General features: G+C 40.4%; 1 protein-coding gene across 1 annotated transcript; it reads right to left on the bottom strand.

Annotated features, from left to right (window-relative positions):
• Positions 1 to 4,207: 4,207 nt before the first annotated feature.
• On the bottom strand, positions 4,208 to 16,032 carry LOC146579179 (ladderlectin-like). Its single transcript, XM_085267935.1, has 5 exons — positions 15,984 to 16,032; positions 8,745 to 8,854; positions 4,646 to 4,780; positions 4,349 to 4,460; positions 4,208 to 4,275 (listed from the first exon to the last, which is right to left on the bottom strand). Exons 1-5 carry the CDS (start codon positions 16,030 to 16,032, stop codon positions 4,208 to 4,210), a joined length of 474 nt encoding a protein of 157 aa, XP_085124061.1.
• Positions 16,033 to 16,433: the final 401 nt, after the last annotated feature.

Raw genomic sequence — 16,433 nt, 5'->3', positions numbered from 1 at the left:
TCATTTAAATTCACATCTGCATACCAACGAAACTTTATGTACCTGCACAGGTTAAAGAATATGGTGCTGCTGACTGTCCTTACTATGTGATTTGCTAATGTGTCATCCACAGCATCAGTAACACACTACGCCAGTGGTCCCCAACCCCCCCGGCCACGGACCGGTACCGGTAACCAAAGTTACATCATGTTGCTTACATGTCAGAAAGTTTTGTTCTCTCTTCCAGTTCAGTGTTACAGCAAATTTTTAATGTAAAATGCTAATGGATAGACAAGGAACAATACAAACATTTAATAATCAGTGGTCATAATGACATATAAACTCATAAAATGGAAAGTTTCTTCAAATTATTTAGTAGGCACACAGGATTCACTTTGTCACTTTAGAGGAAGCGGTTCTGACATAAACGGTAGTAACCAGACCATTTTTCCTAAAATGTCATACACTTCGGATTCTAGCCAATCATTTTACCTTTGCAAGCGTAGTAGGCGGGTCCAGGTACGTACGTTCTTTTAGAGCAAAGCTACAGATTAAAAATGCCCAAGGCGAAGCGGTCAAAAGTCTAGCTGTACTTCACAGCAAAATATGCAAACTCAGCAGCCTGCAACAAATGCTTTAAGGTGATACTGTGATACTGTGCAAAGGAGGTAACACCTCAAATCTGATGAAACACCTGGCGACGTATAGCATTTTGTTAAAAGCCGAGAAATTTGCCGTATTTGATAGCTTGCTGCGAGACCTCACACCGTGCACATCTACTACGGGTGTGGTGCCTGTTATCGGACCCGGAGTTAGCAACATCCCCCAAAAACCCGAAGAGGAGAGTCCTGGCCCCTAGCCCTGCCAGTGTAGCAGAAATGATCACAGATGATGATGGCAGCAGCAGCCGTTCTTCTCTGCGTGAGTAGCTTAATGTTGTTCGTGTGTAATTTACGTTGAGTAGGCTAACCACGTTATTACATTAATGCATGTAAGGTGAACTAGCAAACATCATCATAGCTACATGCGGCTGTCTTCTTGTTTGATGGCAGATGCTCCCTTCACCCTGGCCAAAAAGGCTAAAATGACCAAAGAAAAAGTGGAAAAATGCTAAACATGAGAGGTTTTAGGACAGAGTTTGTGTTTTTTTCCATTGTTTAAGCACTGCTTCCAGCCAAGAGTGATACCATATATGCCCCATAGCTGCAGAAAAGGTTGACATTGTTATCTTTTTACAAAAAAACAGCTGAACACGAGAGGTTTTTGGACCAATTTTGTGTTCTCCATTCTTTAAGCACCGGTTCGAGCACCGTTTAAGCACCGGCACCGTTTCAAAAGTACCGGTTTGGTACTGGTATCGGATAAAACCTAAACGATACCCATCCCTACTCATGACCTAAAAACAATCCAAAATTTCCATCAAGGGGCTTTTATAATATGTATATTAAATATATTTCTGCAATTTATCTTAACAGTGGTATATGTGGCAGATACATTCACCATATTGGGCTGATTTTGTTTTTTGAAAGTAAACAATGATGTCATGATCCTGGGTCGTTGAGCCAGCAACCATGTGAACTGTTGTGCTATCAGTCCCCGAGCCGGCCCCCTGAACTATGTTTTGGACTCTGCTCCTGTGAGTGTATTATGGACGCTTTGTTTGGACTCCTGGGGGCTCTTGTTTTGTTCTGTTCCTGGCCCTCCGTCCTGAATCACCTGGATCTGGTGGTGTATTTTGAGGCTGTCGGGAGCCAGCCGGCGGGTGGTGGTGGTGGTACTGTCATGATCCTGGGTCGTTTACCCAGTGTTTTGTGTTTCATTTTGGATTCATCTTATGTTTTGTGGTAATTTTTATTTTGTATTAGTGCTTAGGGTTTGGTTCTTCTGTGTAGCGCTTTAGTGTTCTCCCTCCTTTGCTCTGTTTGTGTCCCTGAGTTTGTCTTTGTGAATTTCCTGTTTTACTTTGAAGTTCTGTGTCTGTTATCACTGTGTCAGCTTGTGTCTTCCTGTCATCTTGTGAATTAGGATCAGCTGTGCTCCTCTCCTGTGTGCCATTACCTGATTACCTTGTGTGTGTATATATAGTGGGTGTCAGTCAGTGTTCCTTGTCGGTTTGTCTGTGTCACTCTGTGTTATTTTGGTGTTTCTCTGCCCCTCGCCTCGTGTCCTCCCTTTGTGTTATGATTTCAGGTTTGGTTTTTAGTTTTCCCAGTTTAGGTTTTGCTTAGCTTGTTACTCATTTCCTGTTTGTCACTTTGCAACACTGTAAATAAAACCTCACTCGCATCTCCATCGCTGTCTGCAACTTGGGTCCTCATTCACTCCATCACACGACTGGTGCCCCAGCCGTGACAAATAAAGTTGGAATTATTTTCTTAAAAATAAAACATATAATTATTGCTTTGTTGTTTTAAAAATTTTTTTTTTTTTAATTACACACCAACACAAATTCTCCTGTGTGAAGAGCTTGTTACCTCAAAGCTCCCCTGGGTTTACTGAAGTACACAACACTCTCGTCCTGAAAACGCCGGACTTGACCCTAGCTCATGTTTAAATAGAATCTTCTTGGAATGTAACGATTTAGACAGACAAGCATTCTAATGTTTAGTTTCCCCAAACCAGTCCACCAGAAATACACACCCAGCAGGCTAAAATCTGATCTTTGAGCAACTTCAACCTTATCAGATTGGAAGTTTCCAACAGGAATGGTAAAATATCTTCTTGTAAGACAACAGAAGATCAGAGAATTGTGCCCCAAGGCCTGAACAGTATTCAAGGTTATTAGGAAGCTGAAAAACAGAAGAAACAACTATAGGAAAATAACACATAAGACCAAACAATTTAATGGAACTTGGAGCCTAATTCAATAAACACTGCTTTGTTTCACTGAAATCTGACACAGCCCAAAATATCTAAACATACAAAGATATGTTTCTCAGACGTGTGTGTGGTCTAAAAAGTGAACTCAACCCGTTAGAAATGTTGCTAAAGTCATGAAAGTTCCGTCTCTCTTTTTCTTTTCCAAGATTGATTGATAAATTTTCTATAGGCTCCTCTTGTTCAGGTTTTTCTTTTATCTGTTTATTTCTTCATTTCCATTCGTGTTCTTTTTGTGCTACTACATTATTTGTGGTATACAGTTTGACATGTCTGAGGCAGGACAGGCAGAAAAAAGAGAGGGGTGTAGGGGTATGTATTAAAAAGATACAACATAAATAGAAATGCACAATGTGTGTGTGTGTGTGTGTGTGTGTGTGTGTGTGTGTGTGTGTGTGTGTGTGTGTGTGTGTGTGTGTGTGTGTGTGTGTGTGTGTGAAAGAGAGAGAGAGAGGGCCAAGTGTGAGTTTGTATGTGTCTTTCCTAGGGTAGCATTGCATTGGTATCCTACATTGGCAATAGTAGGGTAGCACAGCTCTTGTTTATACAAGCACTTTCTTGCAGTAGTAATGACTTGAACAATAGCCATTTTGTTTCCTTTTCTTTGGCACATGCACTGAAATGTTCTGCAGAGAGAAAAGAGTATGATGCAACTACAGCCCAGCCCATACAGCAGTATATTAATGACTAACCTTATATTGCAGTTGTTCTCCTCACTGAATTTTGGTCCGATTACAGCATCCTCCCATGCAGTTACATTTGTTCCTAACCCTTTGGGAACCCTCATGTTAACTTTTATCAAGTGGAAAAAAGTTAGCATTCATCCCCCAGCTTCACTGTGTTTATATTATGCTAACCATAGCTGTGTAGCTAGCCACCATATAGCACATCATTATATACCAGCTAGCCCAACTTCAGTAACCCTACAAACGCCACTTAAAAAAAGATTTCCAGATTTTCTATTATATTCCATGACTTTGTAGCTCCAGATGTTGCAAATATTAAACCACACAGTGATAGTTGCAGAACTGTACATATTCTGAAGTACATATTGCAAAGCTTTAATAAATTTAAGACAGATTAATGACACACCTTCATTCAATGCTCTTTTTTTTTTATTGATTTAGAAGATGAGAGATAAGAGTTCAGTCTACATCTAAATGAAACTGGGCTAAAAGCATTCTTTCCACAACAAATTCATTTCTCTTGTATTAAGTGACAACCCAGCTCTTGTTTATGTTACTTGTCGCTTCATTCCTTGCGTAGCATTACAGCAATAAAGGAGATAAAATATGTATAATGACACACAGATTCTTCAGGTGATATCTTGTGTGAAGTATTTGTGCTTTCATCAGATTTTCTTGGCGCAGACAGATGGAATAACAGATTCACAGCCACCGTCATCCCAGCACTTTTTGTCTGTAAGTAACAAAAATCTAGTTAGTGCTAAGTAAACACATGATTATTTTATCATGACCACACAGTGATTTACCTGACCAATTTACATATGCACAGTTCTGATTGCCCTGAAAGTTATCAGGCTGTCCAGTACACCAGTTTGTGTATTTGAGAGGGGTCCCATCACTCCAAAACCAAAACTTTTCCTGGGAAACACAAAACAATAAATTATACTTTCTAAAAAAATGGCACATTGATACATTGATAGTTTTCTTTCGTCTTTTGTCTATTTAGGCACCAAAAAACCCTTTTTGTTTTGTGCATGTGGAATTCTTTTTTATTCTTGTTTTTCTTAATTTCCTGGTGAATAACTTTGTGTATGTTAGCATACCTTTATTGCATCCGAAGCGCCAATCCAAGCAGGTCCATCCTGCTGAATAGCATCAGATATCAGCCTCTGAATCATCTGGTACTCCTCAAGGCTTTGCATAGATGCAAGGTTTGCATTCATGGACTGACAGTTTATCTACAGCGAAGAGACAGCAGAATTGCCAAAAAAAAATTTTTTTCTTTACATTGGTAAACATATATATATATATATATATATATATATATATATTTTATATATGAAAATGGAGAAGCAGGAACAGGATGGCCTTCTGGATGGGGAATTTAAATACAAGAAGAACATAGATGGGACAATAAACAAACGCGTTGTAATTTGCACTCACTGTAGTAAAGAGTTTCAATTTCACCGTTCAAATTCGACCTTAAAATACCACCTTAATGCCAAACACGCGTTTGTCGGGGCAGCAGCTTCACCCGGCCTGCGTCAGACCACTCTTAGTGAACGCAGGCCACTCGGTAAGTCTTCTTTGGACAAACTGACCGACAATATAGCCAAATGGATAGCAAAGGACTGTAGACCGCTAAGCATTGTGGAGGACAAGGGCTTTGCGGATGTTTTAAAGGTTGCATCTCAGGACGCGTCCTACAAGCCCCCAGCGAGAAGCACAATAACAATTTGAATCCACGAACTGTATGAAACGGAGAAAAAGAAAAAAGAAGAGGCTTTAGTTCACACAGAATGCGTGGCTCTGACAGGAGACCACTGGACATCATTGAGTAATGACAATTACCTAGGAGTTACTGCGCATTTAAACCCTGAAGCCTGGGGTCTGACATCCTTTGCGCTGACTATAATGAAAACGGAAGAGCGGCACTTTGCGGAGGCTTGTGCAGAGCAGTTCCAGACTGTTGCTCGCAGGTGGAGAATTGAGGAGAAGGTGACAACAGTAGGCACGGACAGTGCGCGCAATATGATCGCCGCGGCTCGCATCATGCCATTCAATCACATGCCGTGTACTGCGCACATTCTACAGAGATGCATCACAGTGAGTCTCGCAGACAGTGGCTTTGTCACTGCGCTGGCCAAATGCCGCAAAATTGTTGGCCATTTTAAGCACAGCCCAGCAAACACAGCAGAGCTGAACGCAGAGCAGGTGTCACTGGGGCGCAAGTAGGAGCCGTTGGCCCAGGACGTGCCTACACGCTGGAACTCAACGCTGGAGATGGTGAAGCGCTTGATCCGCAACCAAACTGCAGTAACCGCGACTCTGGATAAACAAAAGCATAAACTTGTCCTCCTGACGCCTCCAGAGTGGGACAAACTCCAGAGACTGGAGACACTTCTAGAGCCCTGCAGGTGAGCCTGTCATTGTGACCATAATTGTAGGTTTAGATTAAATTTATCAAACATACATCTTAAATCAGTTTTGTTATTATGAAAATGTCTTAATACCTAGTAATAAAAAGCTTTTTTTAATTTGCTGTCTTATCTGTGTGTGTGTGTGTGTGTGTGTGTGTGTGTGTGTGTGTGTGTGTGTGTGTGTGTGTATTCCACTGCAGATATGTGACTGAACTGCTGGGAGGAGAGGCCTACCTCTCCTCTACCAGCCTTCTGCCACCTGCGCCGTGTCATGGAAGTAACTGATGAGGACCCTGCATATGTGGTGAGGTTTAAAGAGAAGTTTAAGGAAGACCTTGCTTCCCGCCAGGAACATACCAACTATGCATGGCTCCAGATCGCAACTGCACTGGACCCACGTTTTAAAGACCTACGCAGTGTGCCCAAGACTGACAGAGAAGCAGTGTGGACCACACTGGCAGGCATGCTGCATGAAGACTCTCCTAGAAGATCACACACTGCAGAAGAAGGTCCAGCCAAGAAGAGGCTGAGCCTGCTGCAGATGGACTCTGACTCTGAGTCAGAGGAGGAGGTACAGCAGGACAGAGCCATACAGCGCTACAGAGCAGAGCCCTGCACTGCCTTAGAGGACTGTCCCTTACAGTGGTGGGCAGCTCATGCAGGAGCCCACAGCCAGCTGGCCCGCCTTGCTCGCAGATACCTGGCCACTCCTGCCTCCACAGTGCCCTGTGAGAGGCTGTTCTCTGTAGCAGGGCACATTGTGAACAAGAAGAGGTCTGCTCTGCACTCAGAGAACGTGGACAAGTTGGTTTGTCTCAGCAACTGGCTGAAGGATGAGTAGACCAGAGGACCGTGTGTTTAGAGCTTGTTCTATGGTTGAATGTGATTTAAACAATACTTTTCACTGTTGTTCATATTTATTTTGCACTAATCTACCTTACCCAAAAGGATGATTGGAGATTTTTTCTATTTTGCCTGTTGAATTAGGCCTATGTTCTGTGAACTTGAAGATGTATATGGATAAAACAATGTGCTAGATTTAAATGGGTGGAAAACATTCAGTAAAAATCCCTCACAATTATTTGAAGCCCTGTTCTGCTTGTACTGCTTGTACTCACAATTAATAATAAATAAAACAAACAAGTGTGTTAAAAACCACTATCTGTCCCGATTTTTACACATATATACACATATACACATATACACATATATTTCGAGTTGCGATTAATCAATTTTTAGGCTGTGATTAATTCGCTTCCAGCACAACACCCAGCCTACGTCAGAACACGCTGAGTGAACGCAGGCCACTCAGCGTGGTCTTAGCATTAAATAACACTAACAAGTGTGTAAAAATCCGCTATCTGTCCGTATGTTTGCACACATTTTGGTCCTATTTCGAGTTGCAATTAATCATGATTAATTAATTTTTAGGATGTGATTAATCGGATTAAAAATTTTAATCATTTGACAGCCCTAATATATATATATATATATATATATATATATATATATTTTTTTTTATTAGGGGTGCAACGATACACAAAATTCACGGTATCAGTTCGGTTCGATACTTTGGTGTCACGGTCACTAGCATCCTGGAGCACTTCTGTTGTGTTTTGTACGTGTTTTGAAGTTTGTACCTGCTTTGTCTCTAGGAGCCACCATAAATATACTTTAATTTATTCACTCCACATAAAATGTAATAAATAAATCATATAATACAAAAAACCAACTATTCACATTTAAACTTTTAACTATTTAAATTTTCAGCTTTTTCCTTTTAAACAAATGTAAAGTGAAACAACACTGCAAACCACAACACAATTAATTATAAATTATAATATGAAAACAAAAACAAGATGCATATTCTCTGTCATATGGACCTGCATGAATAAACTTTCTGAATCCTTTATCATACACAACTGAAAATAGTTGTGGATGATTACTATACCTTTCTAATGTTGTCTCTAATATTGTTGTCCCTGGCTCTTTACGCTCTCTTTCCCTCCCACTCTGTTCCTGTGCTACTGCGAGTATAACTACCGCCCCTCCCCCCCTCTTCCCAGTGCAAAGCCCAAGCGAAAAAAAGTGCGAGAGAGAGAAAGAAAAAAACCCACGGCTTGCGATAAGGAGCTGGTTTGAGTCGTTCACGTCAAAGATCCGGCTCTAAGAGCCATTTCGTTCGCAACCGACACATCACTACTGGCTATTGACCAAAAGAGTGAGACTGCAAGCAGCCAACATTAGTTTTCTCCAAATAGCATTTGTTTTCTCCCTTAATGTCCTTAATGGTGAAGAGTTCAGACATTCAAAAAGGAACGAGAGTATAGCTGCTCCTCATCCACATCAAAAGGAGCCAGATGATGTGGATATCTCTTGGGTACCTCCTGGGTCAGTTGTTCCAGGCATCTCCTAGGAGTCTCTGGGACAAACCCAGGACTTGATGGATCATGCAGATTACATCTCTTGGCTGGCCCAGGAATGTCACTGTTTATCTGGATGAGCTTGAAGATGTGGTCGGGGAGAGGGACGTCTTAAACTTCTTAAACTTTTATATTTAGTTTACTGCTCCCACCCACTACAGCAACAATAAGCAGCAGAAAATAAATCACTGGATGGATGGATGAATTGTTTTGTGTGCAAATGTCATCAGAATGTAAGTATTGTTGTTGTGAAACATCAATTTAAGAGCAGTTGTTGATCCTGAAGATGATACTTAATAACCTAAGTATCAGAGAAAACATTTTCAGAATAACTCATTGGTGATAATGACTGATATTACCTCAGCCTGAGCCCAGCTCATGGGCTTAGCAACATAGATGAAGCACTGGTTGTAGTACTCAGTCCAACCACAGGGACAAGATGGGGACTTCTTCACAAGATACCATTCTCCTATTGACAAACAACATGATTTTGAATTGATTCATTGTATGTGATAAACTGGTTTCATTGACACTAGTACTGCGGGTGCAACGATACACAAAATTCATAGTTCGGTTCGGTTCGATACTTTGGTGTCACGGTTCGATATTTTTTCAATACAAAAAAGTGTTCATGCCTTTTTAATTTGTCATTTATTAAAGTTATAAATATATATTTTAACTGAAAAGCACAGTTTTTAAATTTAACGTTGCTGAAACAACAAAATAATAAAAAATTTAATCTATCCGATCGAGAAATCACTCATCTTTGGAAAAGAGAGTTTATTATGGAGAAATGTCTCTTTCCAAAATAAAAGCTATACTATATGCTTCTTCTGGGCTATACTCTCAGCAGCATATTAAACATATCAGGTCCCCATAAGGAGAATCATGTGCTAAACAAACGAAGTGTAAGTTTCTCTTTAAGGGCTTTGTCTCTGTAAAGGAAAGCAGTGTTCAGGGTAAAATGTAATGTGCTTTTTACGTTTCAGTTTTTGAATTCTAAAATACACTTTGCAGACAAAAACTATTGAGCTGACTAAAGATTAACCCTACATGAGATTTTATGATATCTCGTTCTGAACTGTTTCCTGTTGCAGGTATAACAGCTTCCACTTTTTAGTGGAGACTTTCTGTCTGACTTTAGTGTCAACCCAAATATTGTTAGGACTTTCAGTTGTCTTGAAAGAAATATAGCAACTCTATCACCACACACCTCTCCATGTGCTATCAACTCCCATAAAAAACATTGGGTTTACACCATCAGTCCTGCATGAAACTGAATCAGGATGTTTCTTCAGGGAAAGCTGGATGCTCAGTCAACATACTCAACAAATACCAGTGAAATTGATTAGTTTTCTTAAACTTAATGTCTTTATAACTATTTTATGTTTTTGTAAATAAAAAAAAGGATGGTTATGTATCACCACATCTCTGATATGCATATTTACTAATTTGGATTAAATAGTTGTCTGCAGTATTAAATAATAACGATTATTCCATAAATAATGGATGGCAGAAAATGCACTGGAAGAGTACAGGTGATGTCACTTTGTGATAGTTTTGTTTCTCAAATTTAAGGTAGGTTAACATTTTTCAAATGGTCTGTTCCCTATGGCAATATGAGGTGTTGTTAGTGCTGTCTCATCTGTGGGTAAGATGCATGGTTTCTATAACCAAACTGCAGTTACACAGGTCATAATGTGTATTGAGTGTGTTTATATTGTTTTAATTGTTCTCTTCATGAAGATGAATCTCTTCTTCCTCTTTACTGGGGCTTGATTAGACTGAGCTCCACCTTCCTACAGTGTTTCAACCAGGCTGTGCTGTCACACGGAGAGTAGCATGTGACCCTTTTGTTTTTGCTGTTTTCACTATTTCAAGGCATTTTAAAGTGTTATGGCCTGTCTAGGGGTGGTCAGACCACAACATAAAGGTGATCCATCCTCGTCAGACCTCAAGGAGCCACAGCACACAGTTAGTACAATTTTACAATGATTAACACAGAGAAGGAGCTGGATGCAACTTCAGGGTGGACCAAAGGAAACTATCTGAAATATTATAACTTACCTATCCAGTTTTTAAGTATGACGTCATTAGCCATCAGTGTTGGGAAGGTTACTTTTAAAATGTATTCCATTACAGAATACAGAATACATGCCCCAAAATGTATTCTGTAACCTATTCCGTTACGTTACTCAATGACAGTAACGTATTCTGAATACTTTGGATTACTTAATATATTGTGGCGAGTTCAGACAAGGAGGAGACGGAGGTATCGTTTGGTCTTGCTTCCCGTGAGCTAGCCAGGGAGCACAGCCGTTTATTACATTTGCAGAAGAACACACTGCCGCTAGCTAACTGCTCAGCGCGGCAACCACAACACACATAGGGCGCCCTCTGACCCCAGAAGGACACACCGTCGCAGCGAGAGGGCGTCACCCGTCACCATGGCAACATACACAAAACATAACTGTACAAGCAGAACCCCGAACAGCCCTGACCCGCTACAATATTATCATGCTTTTTACAACAACGTGAATGTACTATTGCTGTGTGATTTATTACTATTACTGAAGGTCCGCGACTCCGAACTGTAGTAAAGGGACCTCTGACTAACGCTGGGCTTACACTGTGCGATTTTTGGCCCATTTTGAGCCGATTTTTGAGTCGTGCGATTGTTTTGGCGATCGGCCCAATTTTGGCCTTCATCGTGCGTCGTGCATCGTGTAGTATACGTGGGGTAACGAGAAGCGATTGACACCTCACGACCAGCTCCCGATCATCAATCGCTTGGTCGTGAGGGTGTCACCGCAGTTTGCCACACTGCGCACGCGCAAACACAAATGTCAGCGAAAAAGACGGCGTAGCACGGCAGTGCAGCGTGTGATCTGGACACAAGCGATGGAGGCACAACCTGTAGAACCATCCGAGCCCTTTCGATGTGGCCTCACAAAATTATCACGACCACAACAACCGTGAAAATAGTTGGATCGACACTGCTGCTCAATCACAGCTGCCTGACCAATGTTTTTCATTAGCAATTTAGCAAAGTTGATGGTGGTGGTGTGTCTGTGTGAGTGAAAGACGGAGAGGGAGAGCGAGCGACAGAATTTCTGTTATAACCTTCATTTTTATGGACGCACAGTGTGAGCACTCAGGTCGCATCAGAGCATCGGGCCGTATAGTGTGAGACCCTGCATCGTGACCTATGAACTTCTAACCCCTGCGAGTCAATCGTACAGTTTGAGCAGGAGCTGAATCGCGCGACTGAAAAAATTGCACATTGTAAGCCCAGCATAATACGGCGGGGTCCCTGTCGGCTGGTAGCCGAAAAATAGCTCTACTTTGTTGTGTGGGTCAGCTTTTCTTGCGACAGACAGAGAGAGGCGTTGAAAGGCTGCTCCAACGGAACTTGTTGTTTTCGGAGGAAAACACGAACACAGTGTACAGTCGAGTCTTAATAGCTTACTTACAACTGGGCTCGTCAGGCACTCTTCTTGGCTGAAGTGGTTATTATTATATTTACATGCTTCCAGCTCCCGTTTTTGCTCGATGACTGCTCGTACCTTTCCACTCCCCTTTTTCTCCCTCCTAGCGCTCACAGACACATAACGCGTATGGCAGTCCATTCTCCCAGCAGCACGGACTACACTGAACATGATGCTACATTCTTTAGAGCTATGCTTGTAGCATTCTGCCTGTTAGCTTAGCACAACAACAACAACAACGAAAAGGCGCTCTCTCACCCAGGAAACACACAGTCGCAGAGAGAGAGAGCGTCGCCCTGTAACCATGGCAACCGTAACGCTGCCGCCTGGAACAACAGATCGTAGCTGTCAAACAAAACCCAAACAGTCCTGACCCGCGACAAAATGAAACAGGAAAGTACCCCAGTGTATTCCATTTATTTCAACAAAGTAACTGTATTCTGAATACCACCTTTTTAAACGGTAACTGTAACGGAATACAGTTACTCATATTTTGTATTCTAAATACGTAACGGCGGTACATGTATTCCGTTACTCCCCAACACTGTTAGCCATGTCTGGGCCCAAACTCCACTGCAGGTCCAAAAGTCAAACGATCACTGCAGCATCACTGATAGTTGAAAAACTGTCTAAATTCTTTCATCTGTAATAAAATGATCAGTGTGGCTGCTCTACCAGGTGTAACAATTAAGTTTAACATCCAGGCATCCATGAAAATTGAATTTATGAAATTTAACTGAGTTAGAAGTTAGCAGGAAGTTAGCTCACTAGTTTCCACCTAAACATTATATAGAGAGATTTCTGAAACAAATTAAAAGGGACAGCTGTGCTATCACTTCCGACATAAATGAAGACAGAAAAGTAAACAGCAGTGACATTTGTAGGGTTACTGAAGTTTGGGTAGCTGGCATATAAAAATGTTCTACGTGATCACTAGCGACTCAGCTATGGTTAGCATAATATAAACAGTGAAGCTGGAGGATGAACGCAAACTTTTTTGCACTCGATAAAAGTTCATGTGAGGGTTCCCGAAGGTCAGCGACAAATGCAATCGCATGGCAGGATGCTGTAAAAGGACCAAACTACAGCCAGGAGAACAACTGAGATAATCCATCCACAATACGAGGTTAGTTATTAATATACTGCTGCATGGGCTGAGCTGTAGTTACATTGTAAGGTTTTAAAAACTGAGCTTTAAAATGAATAGCGGTAATAAAACCTAAGAGAGGCTGACAGTGATCAATGACTGTTTTTAGGGGCTTGTTGAGATTAAATAGAAACGGATACAAAGCATTAAAACACAACAGCCTTATTAAACACAGGGTAGTTTGGGCCCGGAAGCAGGATTCATCACATCATCACTTAAAGACTGGATTCAAAATGAATCAGATGACAATAACTTACCTTCCTAACTAAGATAAATGGGAGGAAACTAGGATCAAATAAAAGGCAGTCTACTCCTACAAACCCCTTGATGTAGCAACTACCATTAAAGGTATTTACAGAGGTGCTTCACAGGTAATGGTGTGGCTGGTTGGGATGAGCAGAGGTTGAAGTAATGGCAGTCTGCGGCAGTGTCATCTTATATGTCATCTCCATTTGGGTAACCAATCCATATTTGTCCTTCCACACTTAGATTTAAAAACAGATTTTAAAAACAGCACCTTACAAAATTAAATGTAACAAAAGATACACGTTTTTATATTTTTGTCTTCTGTGTTAAGCACGTTAAGCTTACACGTAAGGAAATATAATATATGAATACAATTGCTATTGCTACGCAACCAATTGTCCTGAGATGATTTACGATGTTCTTTAAATTTAATAGAATTAAAAATTTGTGAGACACAGTCTGGATTAACAGTAATGGAAAAATCATGACCATGATTGAAACCAGAACAAAAGTATTTTAGGAAACCAGTATCTCTGAAGACTTGAAGAGAAAAGGAAGTTAATGATATTCTGATCAGTGATTTATGTGCTTTTCATACTGACCACAGAGATGCAGGAATTCATTATAATTTTCAGTTCAGTTCAGTTTTATTTATGTCACATCACTTCACAAAATGCTTGACGTGCATGAGACACACATGTTTACTCTGTTCTGTAATATGAGAATGTTCTTCCAACTCCCATTAAAGAAACGTGTTTTTGGCACCATCAGTCTCACATGATACTGAATAAGGATGTTTAGAAAAGGGTTGAGTGCTCAGTCAACACACTGAATAAATATCAGAGAAATTAAACAATGGTTTGAAGCTTGTTATTATAGTATTATCAGTATTTTCAAGTCATTCTTTGATAATGATGGATCTTTGATTGAGTAATATTATTGAACATGGAAACTGCAGCTACAGGTGAAATAATGTCTGACATTATTGTGCTGCAAGCTGTAGATTCTGTAACCTCAAAAAAGTGTTTCTGTTGTAAAGATCTTTGGGATGGCATGAGGCTGAGGGTGCAAGAGTACACTGTCAGGTTTCAAAGGTTGTTCACAGAGTAAACTGTGATGAATTTAAAAATCTACATCCTTCCTTCCCTTTAGACATTAAAACTATTGTGGGAGAATTGCAGTTAGTATATTTACTGTAATATGAGAATGTTTTCAGATCCACTGTATCAGCTAAAGTATCACATGTGTTACCAACTCTTGTTAAAGAAACAAACTGTGTTTGCATCATCAGCCACACATGAAACTGAATCAGGATGTTGCTCTAAGGTTATGTGCTCAACCAACAGCCTGAATAAATAAAACTAAAAACTGATATTAAAGAATAGTTTAAAGTCTAAAGTGTTGTCTTCATCATTTATTTCATGTGACACTGATGCCTAGATCCCTGATTTCTGTGTTTATGAAGACAAAGATCAGTTTTAATACTTCTTTTGTAATTGTCTGCAGTGTTAAATAATAATTATGATCCCATAAGCAATGGATGCCATTAGTAGGTCACACTGAGTGTAGCTGACATCACTTTGTGATTTCTTTCCGTGTCTAAAATCAGGTCTAAACTTTCTGAAATGTTTGTTGTTCCCTATGGAAATATCTGTTTTTGGTATTATTGCTGTGACCAAACAGCAGCTACATGTGAAACAGTGACAAACTGTGTACAGGAAGTTCTTTCTTATTTTGTGGGACTGATGTTTTTTTTTTTTTTTGCTGGATTAAACATTTCAGAAGCGACTGCCAGATTGTTTATCCTGTGTAGGCTCTTTGGTCACATATTTCTCGAGGCAGAAGACTTGCTTGTACTTTATTAAAACGGTGGTATGACCTTGGTCATAATTTGCATTGTGGGAATATCATTTGTGTTCCTCCCTCCACGAGGACGATGGTGTTAATGCTATCTTGTGTTTTCCTTCTTAAATTGGATAAAAACTGATTATGTCTCCACGGATTTAGGAGTCGACTCTGTGTTTTGGCTCCACCTTCTTTCCACCTGTCAAACAGACCGTGTGCGTACTGCCATGTTTTGATGCCCAGAAGAACTTAGTACATTTTGTAAATACCTTCACAATGCACGCCTGATAGCTAACAGGTGGGAGTCCTTTTTTCTCTTTATTTTAGTGAGGTTGGTGCCATCTGACCTCTGTATACATCACATCATTCTCCACTCTCTCATCAGACCACCTGGTGGAGTCCATCGGGCTGCTGAAGGGACTCATTACTCTTTATGTAATTAATAATGTCTTTATCTGCTAGAAAGGATGTTAGTGAACCCAGAACCTCTCTTTCTTTGTCTTTGTCACAAACACACACACGTGCACAAACCGTGTGTGTGTGTGTGTGTGTGTGTGTGTGAGAGAGAGAGAGAGAGAGAGAGAGAGAGAGAGAATCAAGAGTAAAAAAAAATTATCTTAAAACTACAAATACTGTTTCTTTTATTTATTTTTTTCCTGAAACAATGACTCCCATTTTTGAACACAACTGTTACTGTCCAATGTGATTTAATTGAATCAGTAACTATTTTGAGAAAACTTTAAACTTTTTAAATAGATTTTAATTTAAGGATCTTATTTAATTATTTTGCAAAAAAACTAAACACTGATTTATTTATGATACATAGTGGTAACCACAAGGAGGCAGGAGTTAGACACAATTACAGCACATACCTCCGTTGTTAAACACCACAACTCCAAAGTGCTCAGTCTTGTGGCTCATTATGTAATGTAACTGATATTTGCACAAGCCAGTGAGGCAGAGTTGAAAGGGAAGGTTTACAAGATGGTAGTGAGTCCTGCTGCGATGCATGGTTAGGATAGGGTAGCACTGGCAAAAAGACAGGAGGCTGAGCTGGAAGTAGCAGAGTTAAAGATGCCAAGATATTCAATCAAAGTGACCAAAAGGCACAGGATTAGCAATGAGTATATTGGACAGGTCTAGTAGTTTGGAGAGACATGTATAATTCATACTAGGGTGAGAAATGCAGTCCATGGAAGAAATATGGACAACAGTCCTTAGCAAGAAAGTCAGAATATTTTTTTTTTTTTCTTGGGGCGAACGTGGCTCAAGAGTTGGGAGTTCACCTTGTAATCAGAAGGTTGCCGGTTCGAGTCCCGGCT

The sequence above is a fragment of the Mchenga conophoros genome, linkage group LG3 (genome assembly GCF_057382185.1).
Source record: "Mchenga conophoros isolate Kocher_MC1m ecotype Shallow Benthic linkage group LG3, M_conophoros_male_GT1.1, whole genome shotgun sequence".
Taxonomy (NCBI): Eukaryota; Metazoa; Chordata; class Actinopteri; order Cichliformes; family Cichlidae; genus Mchenga; species Mchenga conophoros.
The sequence above is the reverse complement of the archived record's forward strand: the minus strand, read 5'-3'. Positions and strand labels throughout refer to the sequence as shown.